The sequence below is a fragment of the Dermacentor variabilis genome, chromosome 3 (assembly GCF_050947875.1).
Source record: "Dermacentor variabilis isolate Ectoservices chromosome 3, ASM5094787v1, whole genome shotgun sequence".
Lineage (NCBI taxonomy): Eukaryota > Metazoa > Arthropoda > Arachnida > Ixodida > Ixodidae > Dermacentor > Dermacentor variabilis.
Window position 1 is genome coordinate 98,540,331 of NC_134570.1, and position 23,248 is coordinate 98,563,578.

Consider the following 23,248-nt stretch of genomic DNA (forward strand, 5'->3'; position numbering starts at 1 on the left):
GCCTGTTTACACCAAATAACAATGGGCTGCGTCCTCGTTACGAGCTGCGCTTAAAAACTGCGTATTTAATGACAGCGTAAATCCGGCGCTTTCGCTCTCGCCTCTTGTGCGCGCACGTCTTGCGTTTGAAGAGGAACTGCGTGCATAGTGACCCGGATACCCTGTTCACGTCGCCGTTTACGGAACGCCGATCACACAACGACTTCACCGGACCGCGCGCTCGCAATTTTCCAATTATGCACCACGGTGCTAGAGATTCATCGGGACAATGAATTGTTTACACGAACCGACCGCATTATTATCAGATTTCCATTTTACTCTCGCGCCGATTGGCGGCGCAACAACGAACTGGGGCGCTTTAAAGGTCACCCCGAGTTTCTCCCTCGCCTGCGTTTGCCGAACGGCCGTCAGTGAACAAATGAGGCGCAGAACGCGCGAAAGCAGCAGACGGCAAAATTTAGAGACAAATCCGCGTGCACGTCAACACGAGCGCGCTCTGCACACGCCGCGCTTCCTCGTTTCAAACGCGGAAGAGCGAGCAATGTTACGCGCTAGCGCCGCTTATATTGTTATCAACGTAATATCGCAATATCGCTAAACCGTGACGCTTTATCTACAGCCGCTACACTCTCGGCGCTAGCCGGTATTGCCACACCCGTTTATGGGACGCGTCAAGGGCGTGTCTCCTCTTTCGGACACATGCCTGTCTATCCTCCATCGAACGCGAGCAGTGCAACCGTGACACATTCTCAGGCCAACGCTTTGATCTCTTTCGAATACGTTAGAAGATAACATATTTTTCTGTGGCTTACGTGCGCGGGTATAGTGCACTGGGTGGAAAGATAAACGAATGAAAGGAGGCAAATCAGTAAACAGTGCTAGTTGGCACGCTGTAAAACGGATAAGGAACCAGCGGAAATGCACGCGAGACCGCAAGAAGACGACGACGGGACTATGGCTGGAAATGGCGGCACCGATGGTTTAAACCGCGTGACTCCTCCTTTTTCGGCCGCCCATGAGCTGATGCCCAAGTGATGATAACGGAAGAGTGAATCTAGATAAGCCAGCGAAACTGGAGGCGTGCCAAGGGGTCGAATCTTATGTCTCGATACCGTTAGCTCATTCGTCTGACGGCGTCGGCAGAGGTCGTGGAGATCCGAAACTTTCCCAAACTCGGGCCTTCCAGCATAGTACCCCTGTATCGGCCTTTTTCTCTTTTTCTAATCTTATGCGCAAACGTTTGTCCTCTACGCGTTGATATTTTACGTCCAGTTAACCTTCAATGATAGAAGTATAGACCAAGCGGACTTGTTTGAAAAAAGTCGGGCATGCAAGGTCACGCTTCCTTAAACATCTTCAAATCATAAGTAGCAAGGAGATGACGGCGATGACCTCACGAACAGTGGCACACAATGATGATAACGATGATGAAGATGATAATGATTATCTTTTCCGTAAACGTGCATAAGCCGACAGTCGACAAGAGTTAACGAACTTCAAAGTAAAGCGACCGCGAATAACAGAGATATCAACCTCCCAAAAGTAAGAGGAGAACTAAAACAAATTCTGAAAATCAGGGGGAAGTAAAAGAGAAGTCTGGCGAAAGGAACCTCAAAGATATTGAACACAACTTTTTCGAAATAAGAATTTTAAAATTTAAGGCAGGAAAAAGTTGAAGATAATAGAGTCACTAAAATAGTCAAACATCACCGCAGTAATGTTTCTGTCTCACAGCGTAACTCCTACATGTCTAGACAAACACGTTTATGGTATCGAAGCTCTTATAGATAGCGAAATAGTGCTAACTAAAAAAACGTAGAGCAGGATTATGAAACGCAATCTATAAAAGTCGCTTTCTATGAGTGTAAAAACGTCAGCATAACAGGGGAAATGAAAGTAATCAATTCCTTGCGATATAAACTCCATCATTGTTTCATTTCTTCACTTTGCTGTTGTTTTAAGATAGCCTCGCGTATCATGTGGCTCAGCGCGGTGATCCCCCTAAAGGCAAAACACGTCGCATTCGTCTTCGTGACATCGCTACGCCAACTTCTCGCGCGATGCGTCCGCATGAACTGGTGTTTGGCATTTCACACTGGCTTGTAAACGGCGTAATGCATAAACGTAAACGTTGTCTGACGCTACGCGAAGCGTAGGGTAAAAATAAACACAACGGTACGCATCGTATGTAGATGTGAAAAATGTATTAACCCCGTGCCTATAGTTTCGCTTTTACATAAATATGCCTAGAATCTGAAACGCTATGTTCCTTTTGCCTTGCTTGACATGCGAAGAAGAAAAAAAAACAAAGTGTGAAATTTGCCCTCGTTTTTTGAAGGAAGACGCACTATTATGAACGAAATTTTGGAAATGAGAGATGAATATTCCTAAATGTGTGCTGGATACGTTTGTCTGGCGATACATCGTCCTCGCGGCTAACATTTTGTGCCAAGTGAAGAAAAAAAAAAGAACTACAGGGCCGGAGCTTCGGCGCATGTGTTACTGCGCCAAGTAGTCCGGCAGAGTCTGACAACGCTTTCGCTTTCTCGGAACAGGCACTGAATCAGTGTAGACTCCACGTGCTACGGTTTCGCATCTGCCCGAACGCGGAAGAGAAAGCATGAAAATCGGTGAACTTCTACACTAGGTTGTGTATTTTGTCTTATTGCGGCGGTCGTAAATAACATGTTTATGTTTTCTCTTACACAGCTCTAACTCCCGCAAATGAGCATCTGAAACTTTTTTTTTGTCCGGGTGTACGTGCGCTTTGCCTAATTCGTAGCTCTCCGTTCATTGTCACAGAAATGTTGTGTACGCCAGTACAGAATGCTACTCCGGATGGCATCGGGGAGGCAAGAAATTACCCATTCATACACATTATACACGCACCACAGCATGCGCAAGTAGCACGCACAAGCATATTCACATGGTCAAGGGTGTCGAAACTTTCTTTTTTTTTTTGCTCTGGTTTTCGTTGCGGCTCAGCGAAAATGTTTCATTTCCGGTTCAACTCCGGACTGAAAAAGTAATGGTTAAAGCTGGTTCGAACCTGTCCAAGTTCATTTGCATTATCCAAGAATAATTACAGGAAAGCACGATAAGCTCATTTTGTAAAAATGTTTGACGCAGCTGTTAAGCCACGCGGAAAGATCTATAGGGTGTCGTTCCTCAGACAGCACGTAGTTACAGGTGGCCAGCCAGAACCGAAGACCGCGTTTTTTCCTTTTCAGTTTCACTCCGGAGTGAAAAAATATCGCGACGTTGCGCTTGAGGTCCGGTTCGAGCAAAAATAACTGTTGTTTTTTTTTTGTTTTTCTTATGGCTTTCGGTTCAGTTTAGGTTTGATACCCTGTACACGGTTACAAGAATCTGGAGCGTCTGGTTCAGTTTCACATCCCAGAGTGCACCTTCGTTTGCGAGCAAATCACTGGTTGCGCTGTGTCCACATCGCTAATTATTTCATCGTCTAAATACTGAACACACAGGAGGCTTTTTCGTATGAGAACTGGTTGTATAAGGGTTGCTTTCATCGCCATAGAATGTTTTCTTTTTTTTCACTAACTTGCTTCATATCAGCTGCTGCGCCCTAATGCGTCTGCGTTTTCAGAATTCTTTTTTTCACATGCTTTACATCCGAAGAACTACAATTAGAAATTCGAACCAGACGCGGTTATAAGCAACCTCTGCAGTTTCATTAAACTCTTCTGTTTCCTATGTTTTCGTTCTTGCCGTGGGCTTCCTTAACTGAAACTTTTACACTATTGAGAGTGGTTAAATTGAGCTTTCCGTGGTACACTTACCAAAGGAGCTGGTGCCCGGACAACCTAACCGCACTGGTAGCTGCTAAACAGCACCGATACCGGTATTTCCTGACGACGAGATATAGAAGTAAGCAGAATTCCCTCGGTGCCATTTCTCTTCAGTGCTCTCTTTCTTTTTATTTCTTTATTCTCGCTTTCCCTTTTTTGTCAAGCGTAGGTGTTCAAAATAAGTAGTAATAATATTAAATATCCATACGCGTTTGCACTGATGTTCTGTGCATGAGAATTCTCGTTTGCCAAGCCAGTTCTACAGCTTCTTCGCAAATTGAGAGCGGCGGCTTGTCCGCTTTTATTTGGCGGCTTTGTAATGGAAATTTCGCAATTTCTCCAGACGGATTTCCCTCGAGGCAGAGACTAGGCAAATGCCTTGTACCCGGCTCTGCGATGTATGCAGCGAACCTTTGATCTTACATGCCCGCAAGGCTGCAAGCGGTGCTTCGAATAGGGTACCTTCATTAAGCAGAGGCGCCGATATTTTCCATGGGCAAAACAGTTGTTCCACAGAGCAGCGCTTTTTGATCTTTTTTACACCTGTTAATTTCTTTTCTTACATTTTCCGTTCTGTGTAAGATGTACGTATAAACTTGCACACAGGATTTTCGTCCTCATGCTCTTCTTCTTGCACGAACATACTTGTGAGCGCCCACGTTTTCGCAGCATGTGCGTCCATAATTTTAATATATAAGCTCCGTGACGGAAAGCTGCAAACCGTAGACGTTTCTGTCCAAGCACTGCAGGTTGCAATGAAGACGAACGAAGAAGCGCGTTTGAGGTAGCATCGTGCCTGGTAGACTGATCAGTAAAATTTGGTGTTGTAGGCAGGATAATGAAAGCGATCCTGGCGTTTTTGTAACACCACAACCGAGTTACATAAACGCTACGCATCTGTGGGGAAATTCCCAGACTCCACACTGAGTCCTCACGTCTCAGTGTTGAGGTGCAGCGGCTACGAGAGCGTGGTGGGAATCGCTTCGACCACATGGCAGACCAAATGGCTCGATCGCTTGCCTCGCCTAAGAGACGTGTATCCCTCCCGGCGGATGGCCGCGCTCCCTGCCGAGCGCGGAAATCCAGCCTCCGACGGGAGACAAGCGCCATATTTCCTCTGTGTGTCGGCTTTCTACACCGTGACCTTGCCCCGGGGACACGAAGTATCTCTCCAGAGGCTTCGGGCTGTAGTCGCCCTTACACCGTCCGTTACCTGGGCTTGGGTATCGACAAAAGACGACCAAGTAACACGGCCGCTAGTGTTCAGCCCCTGCGACAACGTCGGATGCGCGACGCCTGCTTTGGATGTGCCCTGGATCGCGGGAGATAAGTCTTGAGATTTTACGAATCGCTATACTGAAGTCAGACGTACCTGATAACTATACACTGGTTGGGTGATGGACAATAAGTTTGCACAGACGTAGCTGCAGTTCCTGGACGATGAAGAATTCGAAGCATTTATACTATTTTCTTTTATTCCTCGTATGCCTTATGTCAAACATTCCCCCCCCCCCCCCAAAAAAAAAGTAAAGCATCCGACAGTCTCTTGTACGTTCGATGGACAACGTTGCTGAGTCTACACAGCTCCTGCCGCCATCAGTTATAAATGGGTACATAAAAGCTGTGACAAGTGATGGAGGAGAGGAATGAGTTAAACTCGAAGATTGGAAAATTATCTCGTTGTTGCAACGTTATTTCGATCTTGTTTCCACGATGAAAAACCATCGCGTCTTACTGCTGACACAGGGAATCTTCTTCTTTTTTTCTGTGTCCCCTTGTTTTCCTTCAGAATAACGGCGACATTCCCTGCACTCACATCATGACGGCGTGCGGAACGCCGGTGTAAGCTAGCTATATATAGGCAATAAAAAACTCGGACAAAGGTATTCATTGCAGAAAAACAGGGGAGAGAAATCCAGGATAGTAAATGCATGGGGAGGTCAACCAGTAGACGAGCGACCTGCTTGCTACCCTGCATTGAGGCTTACGGAAGGGAGGAATAAGAAAGAGAAGAAGAGGTATATAGAGAGTGAAAAACTGCGCGCATGTGGGAGCATGCACCGGAGGACCATTAACCGGTGCTGAAGCCGACGCACTTGAAAAACTGCGCTATAGCGCGCATATCAAATTTTGCCCCAGCGACGGATGCGGCCATGGTACCAGAACTTTCAGCTCAGAAACTTGCTTTCTTTTTTTTTTTTTAGTTCAGCCTGTTTAGTGCCGGTCTTATACACACAGTTGCGCTGGACTCCTTACTGATGGCAGGGGCACGAAAAGAATGTTCGGTGGTTGCTTCAGACGGCACGTTGGCTTATCGGCAATTCCAATAATACTGCAAGAGTTCCCAAATGCTACTCCCAGCCATAGGTGGCAGAGTGATGTAGCGCCGTCTCGGGAGAGGCTCGTGACTGCAGCTGTAACAGTGGGTCTACGGTATGCCGCCGAGGCAGTCATATACGCACTTCCCGTTTCGCGAACAGCAACAGGCGACTACCGACAAACTCAAGGTCTAAGTAAAATAGTGCGCAGCTTAGAACGTGGTTGGTTTACAAGATTTACAAGAAGTGTCAAACAGATGTTTAGAGAGACAAATAAAAAAAGATCAAATCTTGTTCTCGCTTCTTATTTGACTATAAAAGCAAGGCGAAATGAACATCCTAAGGAGAATAAAAAGAAAGCTGAGCAACGAGGAACGCTTCATTAAGGTTCTTCTGTCCCTGGCGGCAATTTTCTGCTTTGACAGCTCGTTCATTAGAGATACACTAAAATTGAGTTGCTTCTTCAATAAAATAACTGCACCGTGCCAAAATTGCAGTAGCAATTGCCACACAGCGCCCTCCACCATTTCATCATTTATGCGAGATTTTCTTTACAGCAGCATGCGCGCGGTATTGTTGCCTTGATTCGCAAGTCGGGGCCATATAGATGGCAGAGCATAATGGCGGCTAAAAGAAAAGGAACTGTTAGCGACACCTTCAAAGATTAGCCTGGTGGCTCGCTCATAGGTTTCACTTGATATCAAGGCGATGAACTGAAAAAAACCAAAGACACTCGCAAGTATTTCAGTGCTTTTTCTTGTCCCCTCATATCCAAATTTTTCGTGCTGTGACCAACTCAAACAACTTTCTACACTCTACTACGTTTATTTCTGTGAAGTCATTTTTATTTCACTGCTGGCATCTTAGGGCTTTATTTTTCATTCTTGTTTTACTTTACAGGGTAATTTTCTTGCTTTCGCTCGAGCGCGACGAACACTGCCAACTTTCACCTCGCCTGCCCACCAGTTTTCGGCTGAGGATATAGCTACGCGTTGGCAAGGGTCGGTTGGGGTCGATTAATCACGCATGTCATAACGTCAACCTGCTTCTTTCCGTTTGCTCATATCGGCGATGTCACAGCCATAACACCTACCCTTAACGAATCAGAGCTGTGGAAAGAACAGCCAATTTAAGAAGAAATGGAAACGACCTTCTTCTTAAGCCTCCCTAATCAATCTTGCGAAATGAGGACGTAGGCGGCAAAACTTTGCTCAGCCCCACCCACACTATATTGATTTTGACAGCCATTTCTCCGCATGCCTTTCCTCTATTTTTATTTTTTTTCGCGGCGCCTATTTTCTGCATTTTGATTCTCGATCTTCGTGTTCAGTCGTTTAACCATATTCGCGCTCGCCATCTGCTCCACAACGGTTGCGCTCCGTGTACTGAAGCCACAAATCTTTGTGACCCGATATCGGTATCCCGCGGCACACAGTTTCTGCGAATAAAGGATCTTGATTCGCAGCCGTCTTCACGCATAAGTAAGCTTCAAGAATCGCTTTGCCGGCTGTCTCGTCGTTGAAGTCAAAGATAATGCGCGGTGAGGTCTCGAAAGGGGCGCAATTTAAACAGAAGCAGGTCCTAGATTAGCCATGGTTAATCAAGCATTGAAAATCTTCACACGCAGGATGTCACGGCGTTCCGCTAAAAGGCAACTGAACCCTTTCTTTTTTTCTTCTTCTTCGACGTTATAATTCACGCGGCGAATAGGGGCTCGCCTGGAGATTAAATTTCTTCGAGCGCATAATCGTGTACCGAGCACTTACGGTGACTGGAATAATCTAAAATCTGCATGTGGGCTCATTATTCCAGACTCCTTTGTAGCATATTTTATTCGCGAGATTTCAATTATGCTAAAGCCGGTGTGGGTTACTGTTCTTCTTCTGCCTGGCAATTCGAGACGGCAGTCTCTCGTTGGGCTCCACGCAAGGGCGTTGCCTCGCTGGCAAATATTTCACGACGCACTGTATTGTGTTGTAATTAACAAGGGAGCCTCGATGTTAAGTTGAGAATTATTGGAAGAGGCAGTTTGGCGTGTATGTTCTTGAAGATATCTCTTTTTTACATTTCGTTGTGCACTTTATGTAACACCATTTAAAATCTTCTGCATCTTTCCCTGGCTAGACGGCCGCGTCATGCAGAAAATAGTGATGAAATAGACTGAAAATAAAATTTGGAGCATGACGGCTGTTACCTCCTTGTGCGAGTACGAGCAACGGCAGACTTTGGGCAAATAAAATTGAATGAGTGGTTGGTGCCTTTGTTGGCGCCACTATTCCTCTTCGAAGGGCAAGTGATAATTAATGAGCAAAAAAACATAAGAATGAAAAACACTGGAGACATTCAAATACCAGGCGCAATCGCTAAGCCCGACGCACGAGTAAAGAAGGCACATAATAAAGCGAAAGGATGCGCACACAGTTACTCACTTAAGATACGCACACAGTTTCGTAAACAAGTAAAAGTGAACGAAAGCATCTGGAAACACGCACATAAAGTTGAGAGTTTCGCAGATGAGATAGCTGACGCACCCGCGCATTTCTACGTTCATAACACAGTACATAAAAATATTTAAAAAAATCAAACGTCATCTACACAAGCGACCACAGCGACCACAACGAACACTCTACGAGCTCCGTGATCCCCACAGGGACTGCGAAATAACTTCGATCGAAAATATTGATTGTGCCAGAATTCACGGCTGCTGCGTATTAAAAAAATTGTTTTTTTTCTTTTTTCGGTAGTCCTTAAACCCCCATTCATTCGCATAACAGACACGCTGGCAAGTCTGTTATTGGTTTCATTTTACTGTCTTTGCTTGATACTAGTACGTAATGCCGTTTAACTGATAATTCTTTTGTCTTGCGTGCGCTTGTCTCTAATGCCTGTGTTTGACATGTTTCTGTTTAATTTCGCAATGTAGTACGCCTTCGCGGTTCTCAACTACTCGGTATTATGAAAATGATGGGCCCACAATTTTTGACGTCATCGGAAATGAGTTCATGCATACGTCGAATATGTTTTCTTTTTCGCAATTGAAGAAAGGCATACTGATATAATGGTACTATTTTTCAGGTTTCTCATCTACCCTATGATGACATGGATATGATTTATTGATACATTATTGAATGTGTCTTGCTAAAGCCAGGTTGCTCTGTGGGTTAAACGAAATCAATGCTGCAGAAATGATGTTAGTGAATACTTTGCACAACACCGAAAGCGAGCTAATGGGCATAAATTATTCATTTCTTCGACGTCTTCCTTATCATGTATTAATATGACGTCGGCATTCTTGCAAGTCTCTTGTGCCTTTGAAATTATGAGTCTTTGTGAATAAAGAGTTGCAAGCTTTTCGATTACAAGTAATTGTTTTTTATCAAATCGACTATTAATCTTTTTCCTGCCACCTTTCCCCTGGTCATATCTTTCAATGCACTCCTAAACTTGAAAGCAGTTCAATAAAACTGGAGGTGGCTTATCTTCGTTGCGCCACCCGTTATAACTTCTCTGTCTCCTGTCTGACGCAGGTACCGCGACCGGAAACCTTTTCCAAGGCCATCGGCGACAGTAGTGTGCAGTGCTTTACAAGGACAACACGAGCGACTTGGGAACAGAAAAAAAAAACAGCACTGCGTTGCCCGTACGACGACTCGACACCCCCGCCTGCAAAGCTGTAGCCTCCTGTCACAGATGCTGCGCAGTGCCAACTTTGAACATGTGTGACGTGCATTGAATTGAGCTGAATCGCCTTTACTTTCACACACATACAATTTGTGGGGGATGTCGCGTAACACGAGTTTCGTATAAGAAACGTCGAAGCGACTTGGTGAACAAGATTATCTCTTTCTTGTCCACATTACGTCGTCTCGTACGTATTATTGTAGGACACTAATATATCACCACCGCACTTTTTTGCCAGTTTACCTGGTCTCCTCATTTTCTTTCTTTCAATAGGCATACGAACAGACGCACTGCAAGCAAACGCATTCGAGAAAGGTTTCCTCTTTCTGACAGACATCTTTCTGGATGGGTCGCTATTAAGCTTGAGGCCTACTTACGTAACAAAGTGTTCGGTTAGCTACCAAGCCCGGAAATATTTAACAAGATGTGAACGACTGGACCGGCTCTAATCAAACGATGCCGCTTTTTTTCTGGCTTAGCTATAAAAACTCTGATCGTGAAGACTCACACGAAAAACGTTGTTCCAGCCAATGATAATGAGAGGCGACCTGGCAGCAATTCGAGAAAAAAGAATGATCACATTGTGTAATTGCAGTCCATGAACGATCGCATATTGCTCGCCTTAACATTCACAGTGATTCACGGCGATGTGCTGAGCTTAAGCTTTCGTGAACGTTCGAATGAATACAATCACAAATCTCCAGCAAGTCGGAAGTGCAAAATTTATTCATATGAATGCTTTGATTATTTGAAGTCTTTCACAGCCCTGGCGCTACTTCTTCACGTTTGATTGCAGGAGAACTGTATTAATACTTCAATACAACAATTCCTCATCGATTTATGTGAAACAGCAGTGTATATCTCCGGACAGAATGATGGTACTTTTGGTTGTGCTTAACATGGTCTTGTATTGTAAATCAAACGTTGTTGAATATGACTGTGAAATATGGCACTATTTACCGCTTGTGACTATAGGGTAGTTTGAAACCACGAAGCAAAAACTGCAAGGTTTCACTGAAAGTGATGAAAATTTATTTCAAAACAAATGACAATGCTTTACTGGAGGAAAGAGTAACATGTGGAGACATTTCAAAAGTGTGGTTCTTTTTTCACAACCAATCAAAAAGGACAACGTGAGCTACGTCCAAAATAGACATATCAGTCGAAGAAGAAAAGCTCAAGTTGTAAGCCCGTCGTGATACAGTTATAGTCTACAAGCATCAGGCTCAGGGAATCCAGTCCTCACCGTGTTCAACGCCACGTGCTAACTTTCTGTGTGTTCAATATCAGGGTCATCCTTGATATAGCTTTCCAGACCGCAAGAAATCTGCTGTAACAGCCAGCGAACCTAAGTACGCTTCGTTCATGCGGCTTCTTCTGTGACATTTCATAACGAGCGACGTGGCACAAGTCATTATTTTCGAGTACGTCACCTCGTCCAGGGAACAGCCCACAGTTGGACGTACGTGATTCAATCACAGTGTATGCTCATCGACGTTGAAGTGGAATCAAAACAACCGAAGGAAACCGAAACTGCGGCGTACTGTGTTGTGAACTATCACCACAGTGTTACTGCCAGGAACATTGAGCGCAATCCAGTTAACTGACGTGAGCATCAGTTACCCTTCTTACAAAATGCAACCTTACTAACGCTTACAGCGTTTGGCCAATCAAGTCTCTAGTCTCTGGCCAATCACGTGTTAGCCACGCCGAGAACTCAAGATACCAGCCCAACTGTGCCACATTATGTTGAAGATCGCAAGACTCAACGTATAACGTGCGACGCGTTCCTGTCCTTCCCGTGGTTGTTCGCCACGACATGACCTCGACATGACCTCAACGGGACTCATGGCGGAGGCCATTCAACTTCTCCTCCTGTCCCCACTGTCGACGTTCTCCGTGCTGGTGTGGCTTGCGGCGCTGCTGCTGCACGCGCTGTCACCACGTCTCGAACCCCGTGGTTCAAGACCGCGGCTCGTCGCTCGTGAGTCGGACTTCTCGCGGTTCCTGGCCACGGCTATTCCCGCGCTGACGCAGGCCTACGCGCCGCCGCCTTGGGCGCGGCACCCGACCATCCAATCACTGCTGGCGGCTACCGTGTTGCGGCGATCCACGGAGGTGCCTTTCTTCAGGTGAGCAGAAGCAGTCGTGATGAACGTCTGTCACAACCCTCTGCCGTGTCTCTAAAGCTATCAACGAGGTTGCGCACATCTCTCTAGATGTGGAAGTACTCTGCCGGGGAATATATAGCTGTTTCATACCGCACTAATAATGTACTGGACAAATTTCAACACTAATGACAGAAATAGAGGTCCTAGGTGTAAAATATGCAGATCCCACGCACTGTTGGAATCGATGTAAGCAAAACTTTGTCTGCTGTTTGCGTTCATTGACGTTGTTATTTGGCGGTGATATATTGACGGCACACGACAGTCTTGACGTGGTGTGAAATGTTACCTTGGCTGCTGCGATTGTATTTGTTGTTCTTGCTCCACTCGACGCTTTATGCGAGCCTTCGTCTCCTCGGCACTAAGTGCACCCTTCGGCGCCATTCAGGGTTGTAGCGTTCTAGCTCGCAAAACTGCCTCCTCTCTCTCTCTCTCTCTATTCCCTCGCTAACATTCTCCCCCCCCCTCACCCCCTCTACTGTCGTTGCTGTTGGGGGCGAGCCCGGAGACAAGCGCGACAGCTCCTGCACTGTATTTGTGTGGGGTCACGCTTAGTTACGGCGTCCAGAGGGCATTGTGCACACGCGACTTGGCGTAAATGTTGACACGAGCTTCTCGGGTCGTCTTTGCGTTTTGCCGCGCTCCTGTCATGTACTAACGTGATCGCGTTAAGGGCCCCGTGTCGCAGAAATTCCGGTGTTGACGCCGCAGGCGTCGCTAGGCGAGTAATCATTCTGAACCACAACCGCGCAGGCCCTTCCACTTACGTGGCACATACCTTGTCTTATATTCTTTACTAAGTTATTCCTGGGAATTTTGAACATCTCATAAACAAATATTATGAAACAAAACACAGACAGGGCATGCCTTTTATGTTTTTCTGACATGACCACATCTCAACCACGTCTCGACGCGGCCGCCGTTAGCGGCTTGCGTCTCAACTACGTCCAGGCGTGGTCTGCGTTAGCGGCGATCAAGACGTTAGCGGCGTGCTGATGCAGCAGCACCAGCAGCAGCAGGAAAGTCGAAGAAAGAGGTAAAGGAAGCGTCGCTTTAAAAGCTTCCCTTTAAAAAGGTCTTGCTGGTCGAAGCCCTGACGTGGCGCTAGTATTCCCGATGTTTCGGTTGGCGAGCCACGCCTCGTCAAAATTATGAACATCTCTAACCCCTCTGCTTTCTTGCGAGCATCCTCATTTTATTGCATAACGTCACACAGCCTACTCCTGTGATGTCAAGAATTCAGGTACTGAGGCCTTCGTTTCCCATGAAATCTGGGTGCTCTCGGTCTATGTGACCGGAACTAGATGATTACTTAGCCTATAAAAAATTTGGGTGATGTAACTTCTGAAATGCTTTTTTTTTTCTTCTGGAGTAGCTGTTATGCTCGTTTCTGTATTTAATCTCGCCCCGACTGACTGATCTTTGTGAGTGGTTCAGCCCACTCGCTCGAGACGGATTTATAATCTCCGCTTCTGCGTACTGTCAAACTATCTCATGCGGCATTGGTCTAGGTGTGGTAACCGCCTTCACTATGACCAAGACTCATATGGTCAACTGACGCTGCCAATTCAATAAAGTCTTGCGCGTCGACTGGGATTGCGAGAGGCATGAAACAGAAGATGCCACCTGGATAAAAACTTCGGCTTAAGAGGTGGATGAAGAGACACGGAGCGTTACAAATGGAGCATAGCAACGAGCACGCGAAAGGAGTACATGGTATGAATGAGATTTGCTGTGTCAAACATAAGAGCTAACGAACACAGATGCAGTCACTGCAGATGAGGAGACGCGTTGTGTTGTAGGTACATTACAAATGAAATAGTACAGCGCGTGAGAAGCCATGCCTGGATAGGAACTCACTCTCCTCGTCGCGTATTTTTCATTCTAAAGTAGTTCAGTAATGCTTTGCTCGAACTAAAATCTTTCAAAAATCATTTTTTCCACTTACGAGCGAAGAATGGAATCATTTACCGGAATGTGTTGTTGCATGCACTTCTTATGTTTCATTTGAAAATATGTTGACAAAGCATCTTTTGTAAGCCCTCTCCTGCTTGGGCAGCATTGCTGCCTGCAGTATTGTGTAAATAAATAAATAAATAAATAGAGATGAGAAGCAGAGATTGTTAGCACATCAAGGTCTGGTACGAATGTAGTACGAAGCAAACTAAATTGAAGTGCGAATCGCTTTTTTTTCTGTTACGCGAGAGCGTCAAATGACCCATCGAGCGAAAAAGCCGGCGTCTGTAGTCTACACGTAGCCTCGCAAGGGTACCTTAAGCCCCATTGGCTGCGACGCCTCGTCAAGAGCGCGTCTCAACGAAGAAGAGCGTGCGAAAGGGGTGCACCTGCTGCCGCTATAGCCCACCAGGTGTTGCGTGAGGGGAGGGAGCATAGCCGCGACGCCACGTCACCGTCGCTCTCGCTCTCGGAAGGCGGCGTGCGGTGTCCGAGCCAGCACCGCAGGCTGCTGCTGCTTGCTGGCTCGGGCAGTACGTATCGCTATGGCGCATTGCTCGCAGCGCAATACTCGAAGGACGGCTGTTCAATTAGACATCGAAGCTTTCGCATTCACAATGCATAGAAAGTGCTTAGGTGTCCTCGGATTTTTGTCGTAGCCGTCTTGTTATTCTATTACTACTTAATGCAATCGACTGAGCATTCCTTTTATTATTTTTGATGTGCCACATTTGAGATATCCTGTTACGACTATACTGTCAGACACTTTGTTCTTCCTTAATTTGCTGAAATTTCGCTTTCTTTATTGAAAAAAAAGAAGGCTTGTCACATCAACAATACAAAGCCATGCGTTAAGCTCAGACGTGGAAACGGTAACATATATCGTTCTCGCGTATAAATATTATACGCAGTCTGTAGAACTGAGGATCCAGGTAGACAGCGAAGAACGCTACACAAGGCCTACAATCATCGCACCTCCATTTTTTCAGCAAGGGAGCTATGCCGTGAGAATCTGTCGGGGTAGCAGGAGCGAGATGAAAAGAAGAACATTGATAATACGTGCGCGGTGGTTGGCACGGCAATATATTATAGCGAGATGAGAAGAGAAAAAACGGGAAGGAGATGGGTGGTGGCGAGCTCGAAGGCAAAAACACGATACACAACGTGGCGCAGAGACAAACCCATAGCTCTCTGTCACGTAGTGTCCCAGTTAGCGCTCGCTTTTCGCTCGCGGCTACGTTTTCACATCAACGAGCACACCCCCGTGATCAACGGCTTAGAGCGATGCGTTTGTCTCTGTCACGTCTCGCATTCAAGATGTATTTCTTCTCTACGTGGACGCCAAGAGACGTGTGTAGCCTGTCGTTATACTCGAGACATTTACTTTACTTCAGAAGGAATACGAATACCTACGCTGAGATAAACGCTTGGCTACCTTCACTTTCTCCTAGCGATCCTACGATGACACCTAAGGAATAAATGCGTAAAAATAGTGCTTCATTAATTTTGTTTAGTAATTAGTTTTTAGAACGCGGTGTCAGTAGACACGACAAGGCTCGAATACGCAATTAATCGCCAAGCGAGATTTCGCCCATCCATGTCGAAATACATGTTGTATTTTGGTTTGTGTTCACCTTCATTTGGGACGGCCTACGTGGCTCCAGTGATTTCGGACTCAGATCACTGAGTATCGCTCCTTCTACAGCTTCCAGTTCACGGAACTGCGCACACCTAGAGCACTCTTCTGCATCTTACAAACTGCACTTAGCATAACCAAGTATAGCTTGATTGATTGATTGATTGATTGATTGATTGATTGATTGATTGATTGATTGATTGATTGATTGATTGAGTGAGTGAGTGAGTGAGTGAGTGAGTGAGTGAGTGAGTGAGTGAGTGAGTGAGTGAGTGAGTGAGTGAGTGAGTGAGTGAGTGAGTGAGTGAGTGAGTGAGTGAGTGACTGAGTGAGCTGCAATATAACCACGGATGTGCCGCAGGGCGAGACGGCATTTACCAGCAGGCTCTCCATGACGTGCGTCTTGTGGGTGGTTGGAACAAAAAATATCTGTTTTCTGCGCTGCTATGGCGAACGATGACTAAAAATATCTTGCCTTTATTAAATAGATATTGCAGTCGTCCCAGCCAGCACTAGTGACTGGTTGTTGTTGAAGTGGTCGCGTGCACAAATATCAAGCAGCCAAAAATTCAGGTGAAGGTTAGGAGGAACACCTCATCTCAAGGAGTTGGGGGTACAATGAATAAATAGTGTTGAACGCAGTATTCTTGCTCGCCATTTGCTTTTTGCCCGTTAAACTTAGTGGACAAACTTCAAACAGAAACTCGAAGTTCCCCAGGGCATTGTTTGTAAACTAACCGAAAGAGAACCGAAAGAAACCGAGTGTCAAGTTGCTCTTAGGGACAGAAGTTACCCACAACTTCCTTCTTTTTGAAGGAAAATTATATTGTATTGTATTGTATTGTATAGCATTTTATTGTATTGTACTGTATATATGTATCCGTTCAAGTTGAACTGCCTGTAACCGCGGCGCGTCAACTATCGCAGGACTCATCTGCAGCTCCGTGACCGTGGACTGGTAGCCCTGGACTGGGCGGGCAGCACGCCCTCGGCTCAGCCGGCCAACCCGGACGAGGTGCTGCTCATCGTGCTCGTGCTGCCCGATTTGGGCCGAGACCCATGCAGCGTGGGAGACACGTGCCGGGCCATTCTAGCGCGGGGAATGAGAGCCGTGGTGCTCACTCAAAGGGGACACGCCGGATGCCCGCTCACTACGCCGAGGCTGCAGGCGAGTTACTGAGCCCGTGGTATGGAAGGTCAGCCGCAAGGAGAAATTGCAATTGCAATTGTAATGCGCGTGTGCGCGTTATTGACTAGTTAGAGCTGCCTTACCTAAAGCGTGCGCCAAAAACTTCTCTATCTTCAAATTGCGCCACTTTACTATTTTCCAGTTGAGAGTAGATGTTTGCGTTGGTCTTTATCGTTTCTGTCGCAACCGTGTTGCTTACGCCTGCACTTCCGTACCACGAAATCCTACTAACCTGCTCAGCATTCGGTCTGTCCTAAGGATCAGTGCGCAAAGCGATAGGGCAACCGATGCAGGAGACATGCATGGCAGGGAGAGGGCGGTGAAGGAGCTGCTAGAATTTGGTAGGCGAGATGGATGAAAACTTGACCACGAGCACACATTGCAGGCGTATGGCGACCCTGGAGACCTACGGCAAGCGGTGCGGTTCCTGCGCGCCCACTACGGTCGCTGTCGCGTGGCCGTGCTAGGCATCGGAACGGGCGCTGACTTACTGCTTGCCTATCTGGGTGACACCGGCTCCTCGTCGGGTCTGCTGGCAGCCGTAGCCATCTCGCCGCTCTACGAGCCCGAGAAACTGCTCGAACAGTCGCCCTGGCCGATCGGTACGTCTTAGCGATGAACAACTTAGATGGCGGAAACAGGAGACGCGTAACGGACACATCTCTGCAGGCCATAGGCGATCACAAACACAGGCTGCTGGATGACAACTGGCCAGTTCTCAACAATCTTGACAAAGCGTCTGTAATTTTTTTTTCACATTGGTCGGTTTATCTACAATGTAAACAATTTTGTGTTCATGAAAACTAAATCTGAATCTATTTTACCTGTTGTTCAGTTAGAAGTGTAGTAAGGAAAGAATAACCACTGAAGGTCCTCGACTCAAGATGGTGCCTTGGAATACACCGGACGGAACGTGGCCAAATGCAGAACTGCAGGGAAATGCATATGTTGGAACAGCCATCTATCACTTTTTGACTCATTTATCCTTTCATTGGTAGTTACGTTATTATGCGATTGATCAGTTCATTGCTCATAACCCTTTACTGTAAAATTTTGCTTACGCAACCTTCAGCAATAGGCACACGAGAAAACAGCGCGCACAAAGTCATCAGCCATTTAGGCTCGTACCCATCTTGGTACCTTGGCACCCACCGCAGATTATCTTCAATATATGGTGCGCGGGCCGCGTATGCGCTTAGCCACGCGAAAAGCCATGCGCAGCCACGGCAGGGCTAGAAGAGGAGACGTATGCTCTCCTCCCTAAGCGCGTGCTTGATCACGCGGCCTCCAACACTGGGCGCACGGTAAGACAGCGCGCATCAAGCCACCGCCCTTCTCGGCTCGCCCTCACACACTTTCCCTCGCACCCACAGCATACGGTGTTCGGCGCGTGACAGGATATTATCGCACTTGAATTTTATACGTAACATCACAGTGACGGCTACTACGACGGCAGAAACTCGCACGGAGTGTCCACATAAATTGCTATCGCAATGGAAGAACAGTAGAATGAACAATATGAAACTGTCTGTGCGCGTGCTGTCACAGTCTGGGGAGGAGCTACGTAGTCATACATATTGTCAATGCCTTAATGAGACATACAACGCCAAGAGCGCAAAGTCAAATTTATCACACCGTTGGCAATCCGGAGGCATACCTTACATACCGAAGCAACGCCTCTATACCAGCTCCAGCTGATGTCTGTGTTGGCCAGTGTCCATAAAAACTACTAATGAAGGAAAGTTTATTTAGACATTACAACAATGAAATACGTTAGACCAGATGAACTGTGACTCTGTTGTGCTTCCACACAACAAAATCATATATATCAACAGCACATTAGTTTCGTTTCATAGTTGCGTTCCGCAGGACACCACAGATATGTTGCCACCGAGGGGAGAACGAAGGAAGAAAGAAAAAAAGAAGGGAATGAGGGAGGCTACTACAATGCTACACGGGCGGGATACAGCGTTGTTCCTCCCCTGCCTTCTATTGTCATTACTGGAACAGCACGCTCAGCATGGTACTACAGGGAATTCCACTTCGCCTTTTTATACATTGAAAAAAGAAAGCGCGTGTGCGCGAAAACGCGTGTCCTACTCTTGAAAGCGATCTGCGATGGGGGCCGAGTTTGCTAAGTGCTGGTAGCTTCGTGTGTACAATATTATTGCTGCTTAGTTCACGCTGAAGCGAGAGGCAGCACGAAGGTCAATTCGCTCGCTGCCGCTGCCGTGCTTCCTCACGCCAGCATCTTGACAGCGAGCGTCCGCGGTCATCGAGTGAGATGTTTTTATGTTTGCTTGTGCGGACTTGACACCACGCTTGTTAATTTAGTATGTCTATGTTTACAAGTTTATACTGCCAATAAAACTACTATTCTTACTTCGTATAACTGCATAATAATATGCTATTGTAATAATGTGCTTCGCCTTTCGGGGGAAATTGTGACTTGCTATGATACTGGTTGCGTTCTATATATATATATATATATATATATATATATATATATATATATATATATGTCTTACGGTGCCTCGACTTGCCGACGTGGCAATAAAACAAAAATCGTCTCCCAGGATTCGCCAGAAAGTTCCAGGAACGTTCTTGCCACTAGTGCTCTGAAGGATGTTTTAATTTCCGGCGAACCCCTATTTCTGCGGCTGTCAGGCAAATGCAAACATTTTGTTTTCGTAGTATTTTTATTTTTCCCCTCTCCCACTCTTTTCATCTTTGTGCACTTTTTGCTTCTTCTTCTTTTAAAGTTCATTCTGCCTCCCCTTGCCCCTTCCCCAGTGCAGGGTATACCCTGCACTGGGGAAGGGGCAAGGGGAGACACTGGGGCACTGGGGAAGTTTTCTATAGAAAACTGTACATCTGTCTTCTGGTTAAGCTCCCTGTCTTTATCATCTCTTTTATCTCTCTCTCCGTCTTTTGTTTTCGTACTTTCCCGGTTTACCTACCCAGAATAAATCTCCTACGATTGTCGTGAGGCGCTTCACTATTTTTCGCGGTACTAGAGCAACGTGCACGGCTTAAATAAACCATGCAAACACCTTCGTATTTGCAACTACAGCTCGTGCGGCGAATGTGAGGCTAAACTGACAACAACCACAACTGAGTTTCTTGCGACGTTACCAATATTTCCTTGCTTTCTGCAAAACTCCTACATTGCGGTAGCAATTTGATGAACACTTGAGGCGAATTTTCGCCGAGAGCGTCGCCGTCACAGTCGACGTGATGTTTCTTAGTTTGTGTGCATATGCTATATGTTTTCTCTGTGTCATATGCGACAGGTAGAATCTATAAAAGTCAGCCGCCGATGTTGCTCAAGCGAGGTCTAGTGCTCTTATGTGAACTGTTCCTCAAAATTCAGGGAATTAGTATTTCATTCAGAGCCCACATCTTTTATCTTAAATGCGCCAGAACATTTGGCTCACTCGCGTTTGTCGCGTCCGCGCAAAGTCCCACCCGCGTAGAGTTAGAACACTAACCGAGGAGTTCGAAGGCAACGCTGCAGCTTGCTATCACTGTCAGTGCTTTGCCCTTCGGGTGAAACTGCAATTTTTTTTTTGAAAACTGTACCAGCTTCGATGACTACACCCAAGACCCGCATCGCTTTGACCTGTTTAATTGCGTCTAGAAGCGATGCTAGGAAGTGTGCAGAACGGAGCGTTTTACTTGCAGATGTGTTTAGAACTCCTGAGAGCTTTGCGCACTCTTAAATACTTCTAGAAGGCAACGGAAACGTAAAGAATCAAATTCGGAAATCTAGATATCGTCCGCGGATGCCGTAATGTTTACAGTATCGAGCGCTGGCATGAGAAAACCTTTGGTGGATTCGCAGCTAGCTGTCATTCGAATGATGGGTTCAAGAAACGTGATGAACAGCACAACGGTGATAGGACATCCTCCCCTCGCGCTCCGTTAATTTGGAAGCTTTCCGTTTACATATTATTGAAATAAAGGTGTCTTGTGTCGCGGGTAGAGTAACTTGATCTTTTATGTAAATTCTTTGGGCTACGCTCGAAGTGACGTAGAATGGCTAAAAGATAGCGTCGTTCTACTTTATAAAAAGCTTATATATATATATATATATTACACTGTGGTCTAGAGAAACGTGCAGGTGACTGAGTGAATGCATAAACTTTTATTTGGTCCAGCAAAGCGCGATAAAACGCGCACCCGGCTAATCCCACGACGGGACTGACAGATCTAGTCTGCCGGCCCGATCGCGGGCGCGCTGGACGGCCAGGATTTGGTCCTCAAAGACGGGACTTCGCAGGAGCACGTCCCACTGCCTGGTGTTCTTTTCTCCTTAGCATAGGGAAACAAATCTCTTATGAGTGTGAGATTCGCGAAAGCTGACCATCCCCACACTCGACACGATTGCAAAGTGGAGATTTGTTCGTTCGGGAATGGTCTTACTCGCAATGCTAGTACGGTCGCAACTACTTCATATTCAGTGTTCAGTAACGTTATTGGCCTCCAAGACATAGGCTTTCTCGGATCCATGCCTTCCTTTCACAATAAAACAAACTATGCCCTTCCGAAAAGATTTTCAGCCAATCTTAATAAACGAGTTCACCATGTCTGTTAATGCATCACCGGGAATACTAAAGAGGCCTAGGTAAAACACCATTAGAGTACCACGAGGCCTATATAGGCTCAGTTACTCCGTTTGTGGCCTACCCGCGACACTTCTTATGTGACTGGCACTAGAAGTATTGCCTCCTCTTCTGGACTCAGGTGCTGGCAGGCCGTTACAAAAGTTGGTTAATCTGTTTGGAAAAAAGTTTATTTGCATTATGCACAAAACTACAGTAGATGACAGCCTAACAATTCAACACAGGCTCCACCCACAAAAAACGCCCAGTACACCTACTCTTCCCCTCTGAAATAGGGGCCGAGCGAGCTGCTGGAGTCCGCTCGCAGCTTAATGACTTTGCTCTGCTGATGTAAATGCTGGCCTAATTGGAAGATGAAGGCTCGTTGTTTCAAGCTAAAATATTATGTCTGGCTGAGCCGTAGTGTCAGGATCGCCTATCAATTCACCCTAGACATTCATGTTTACCCTGACACCAGTGACACAAAGACAGATATGCACGAAAAAAAAATTGACAGTGGCTTAGCTCGGCTGTGCCAGGATATACGTAGCGAAAGCTAAAGCATAGCATGATTAGCCTCGGTTAATCTTGATTCCAAGTCCCGGTTAGTCTGGTTGTCTAGCTATGTTGTGGCGTTTAGCCAGTCGTTCGGCGTGCTGTTCGTCTGCTTCCTAGGCGATTCGTTTCTTCTTGATCTCGTTCCGATGGCGATTCCAAGCATCCTCTTGCTTATCAGAATTGTCGCCGTCCATACTGCCACCTCAACTGTGGTTGCGGCGCACGCGAGCTCTCCTTTTCAATCCTCCGACACGTTATCAGGCATGCGACGTAGCTGGCGAAGCGAGCGGAGGCGAGCGCAACGACGAGGAACGCGGTGTGACGTCATGTGCCTCCTCGGAAAACGGCCACGGCGAAATCGCAAGTTCGCGGCCACTAAAGCTTTCGCTTTAAAACTGTTAAACTTTTAAACTCAGGAAACTCAGCGAACGGTATTGGTTGTATTTGTGTATAATTCTGAATCCTGTTGGCTCGCCTCTTTCAGTGGTAAAGAGGAGGTACACTGCGTTTAATGCGTAAGCGTCCTTGCGAGCTACGCAGCCCTGTCACGCGGAAAGTGTAATGCCTTGTATCAGCAGAAAAAATGTGTAAGTTACAAAGCTAAGACGTTTAATCTTTATGATAGTGTAAATGTACTTAATTGGTAGCTTTCAGGCGATAACGAACAATTCAACACAAAAGGAAGAACACCCATAGAAATACATACAGCTCCTTAGAAAATGCATGGGGAAGCTTAAAGTAAGGGCGGGCCGACTGAAATTTAGGTTTGGGTCGACCTGTAATTTGTAAGTGGGCCAACTGAAATTCGGGTGTGGGCCAACTTGAAGTTTGTGAGTGGGCCAACTTCAAATGTGGGGTGGGCCAACTGAAATTTGGGGTTGGGCCAACTTAGGGGGCTGGCAACTTTAAATTTGAGGGTGGCCCAGCTTAAGTTTGGGAATGGGCAAAGTTAAATTAGGGGATGGGCCAACTTGAAGTTTGGGAGCGGGCAGTTCTATCTTTGGGGGTGGGTAAACTAAAGTTTGGGGGTGGCTCAACCTAATTTTGGGAGTGGGCCTACTTGATATCTGGAGGTGGGCCAAGTTAAATTTGGGAGTGGCTCAAGCTAATTTTGGGAGTGGGCCTACTTGAAATCTGGAGGTGGGCCAAGTTAAATTTGGGGGTGGGCCAACCTGGAGTTTGGGGGAGGGCAGTCTTAAATTTGGCGGTGGGCCAATTGAAATTTGAGGTTGGATCAGCCTGAAATTCGCATGCCCGCCAGCCTAAATTTAGGGGTAGGTCAACTCAAGGCTTGGAGGTGGGGGAGGGATGGGGGTGGCACAGCTGAAA

At 46.4% G+C, this 23,248-nt stretch overlaps 1 protein-coding gene across 1 annotated transcript in view; it reads left to right on the forward strand.

The window, feature by feature from the left end:
* Window positions 1-23,248, forward strand: part of LOC142576087 (protein ABHD15-like) — a 239,217-nt gene that overhangs the window by 207,994 nt on the left and 7,975 nt on the right. Inside the window, exons 3-5 of the mRNA XM_075686024.1 lie at window positions 9,655-11,940; window positions 16,496-16,736; window positions 17,143-17,359. Coding sequence (XP_075542139.1) covers window positions 11,639-11,940; window positions 16,496-16,736; window positions 17,143-17,359 — 760 coding nt within the window. The 5' untranslated portion in view covers window positions 9,655-11,638. The remainder of the gene's footprint in view (window positions 1-9,654; window positions 11,941-16,495; window positions 16,737-17,142; window positions 17,360-23,248) is intronic.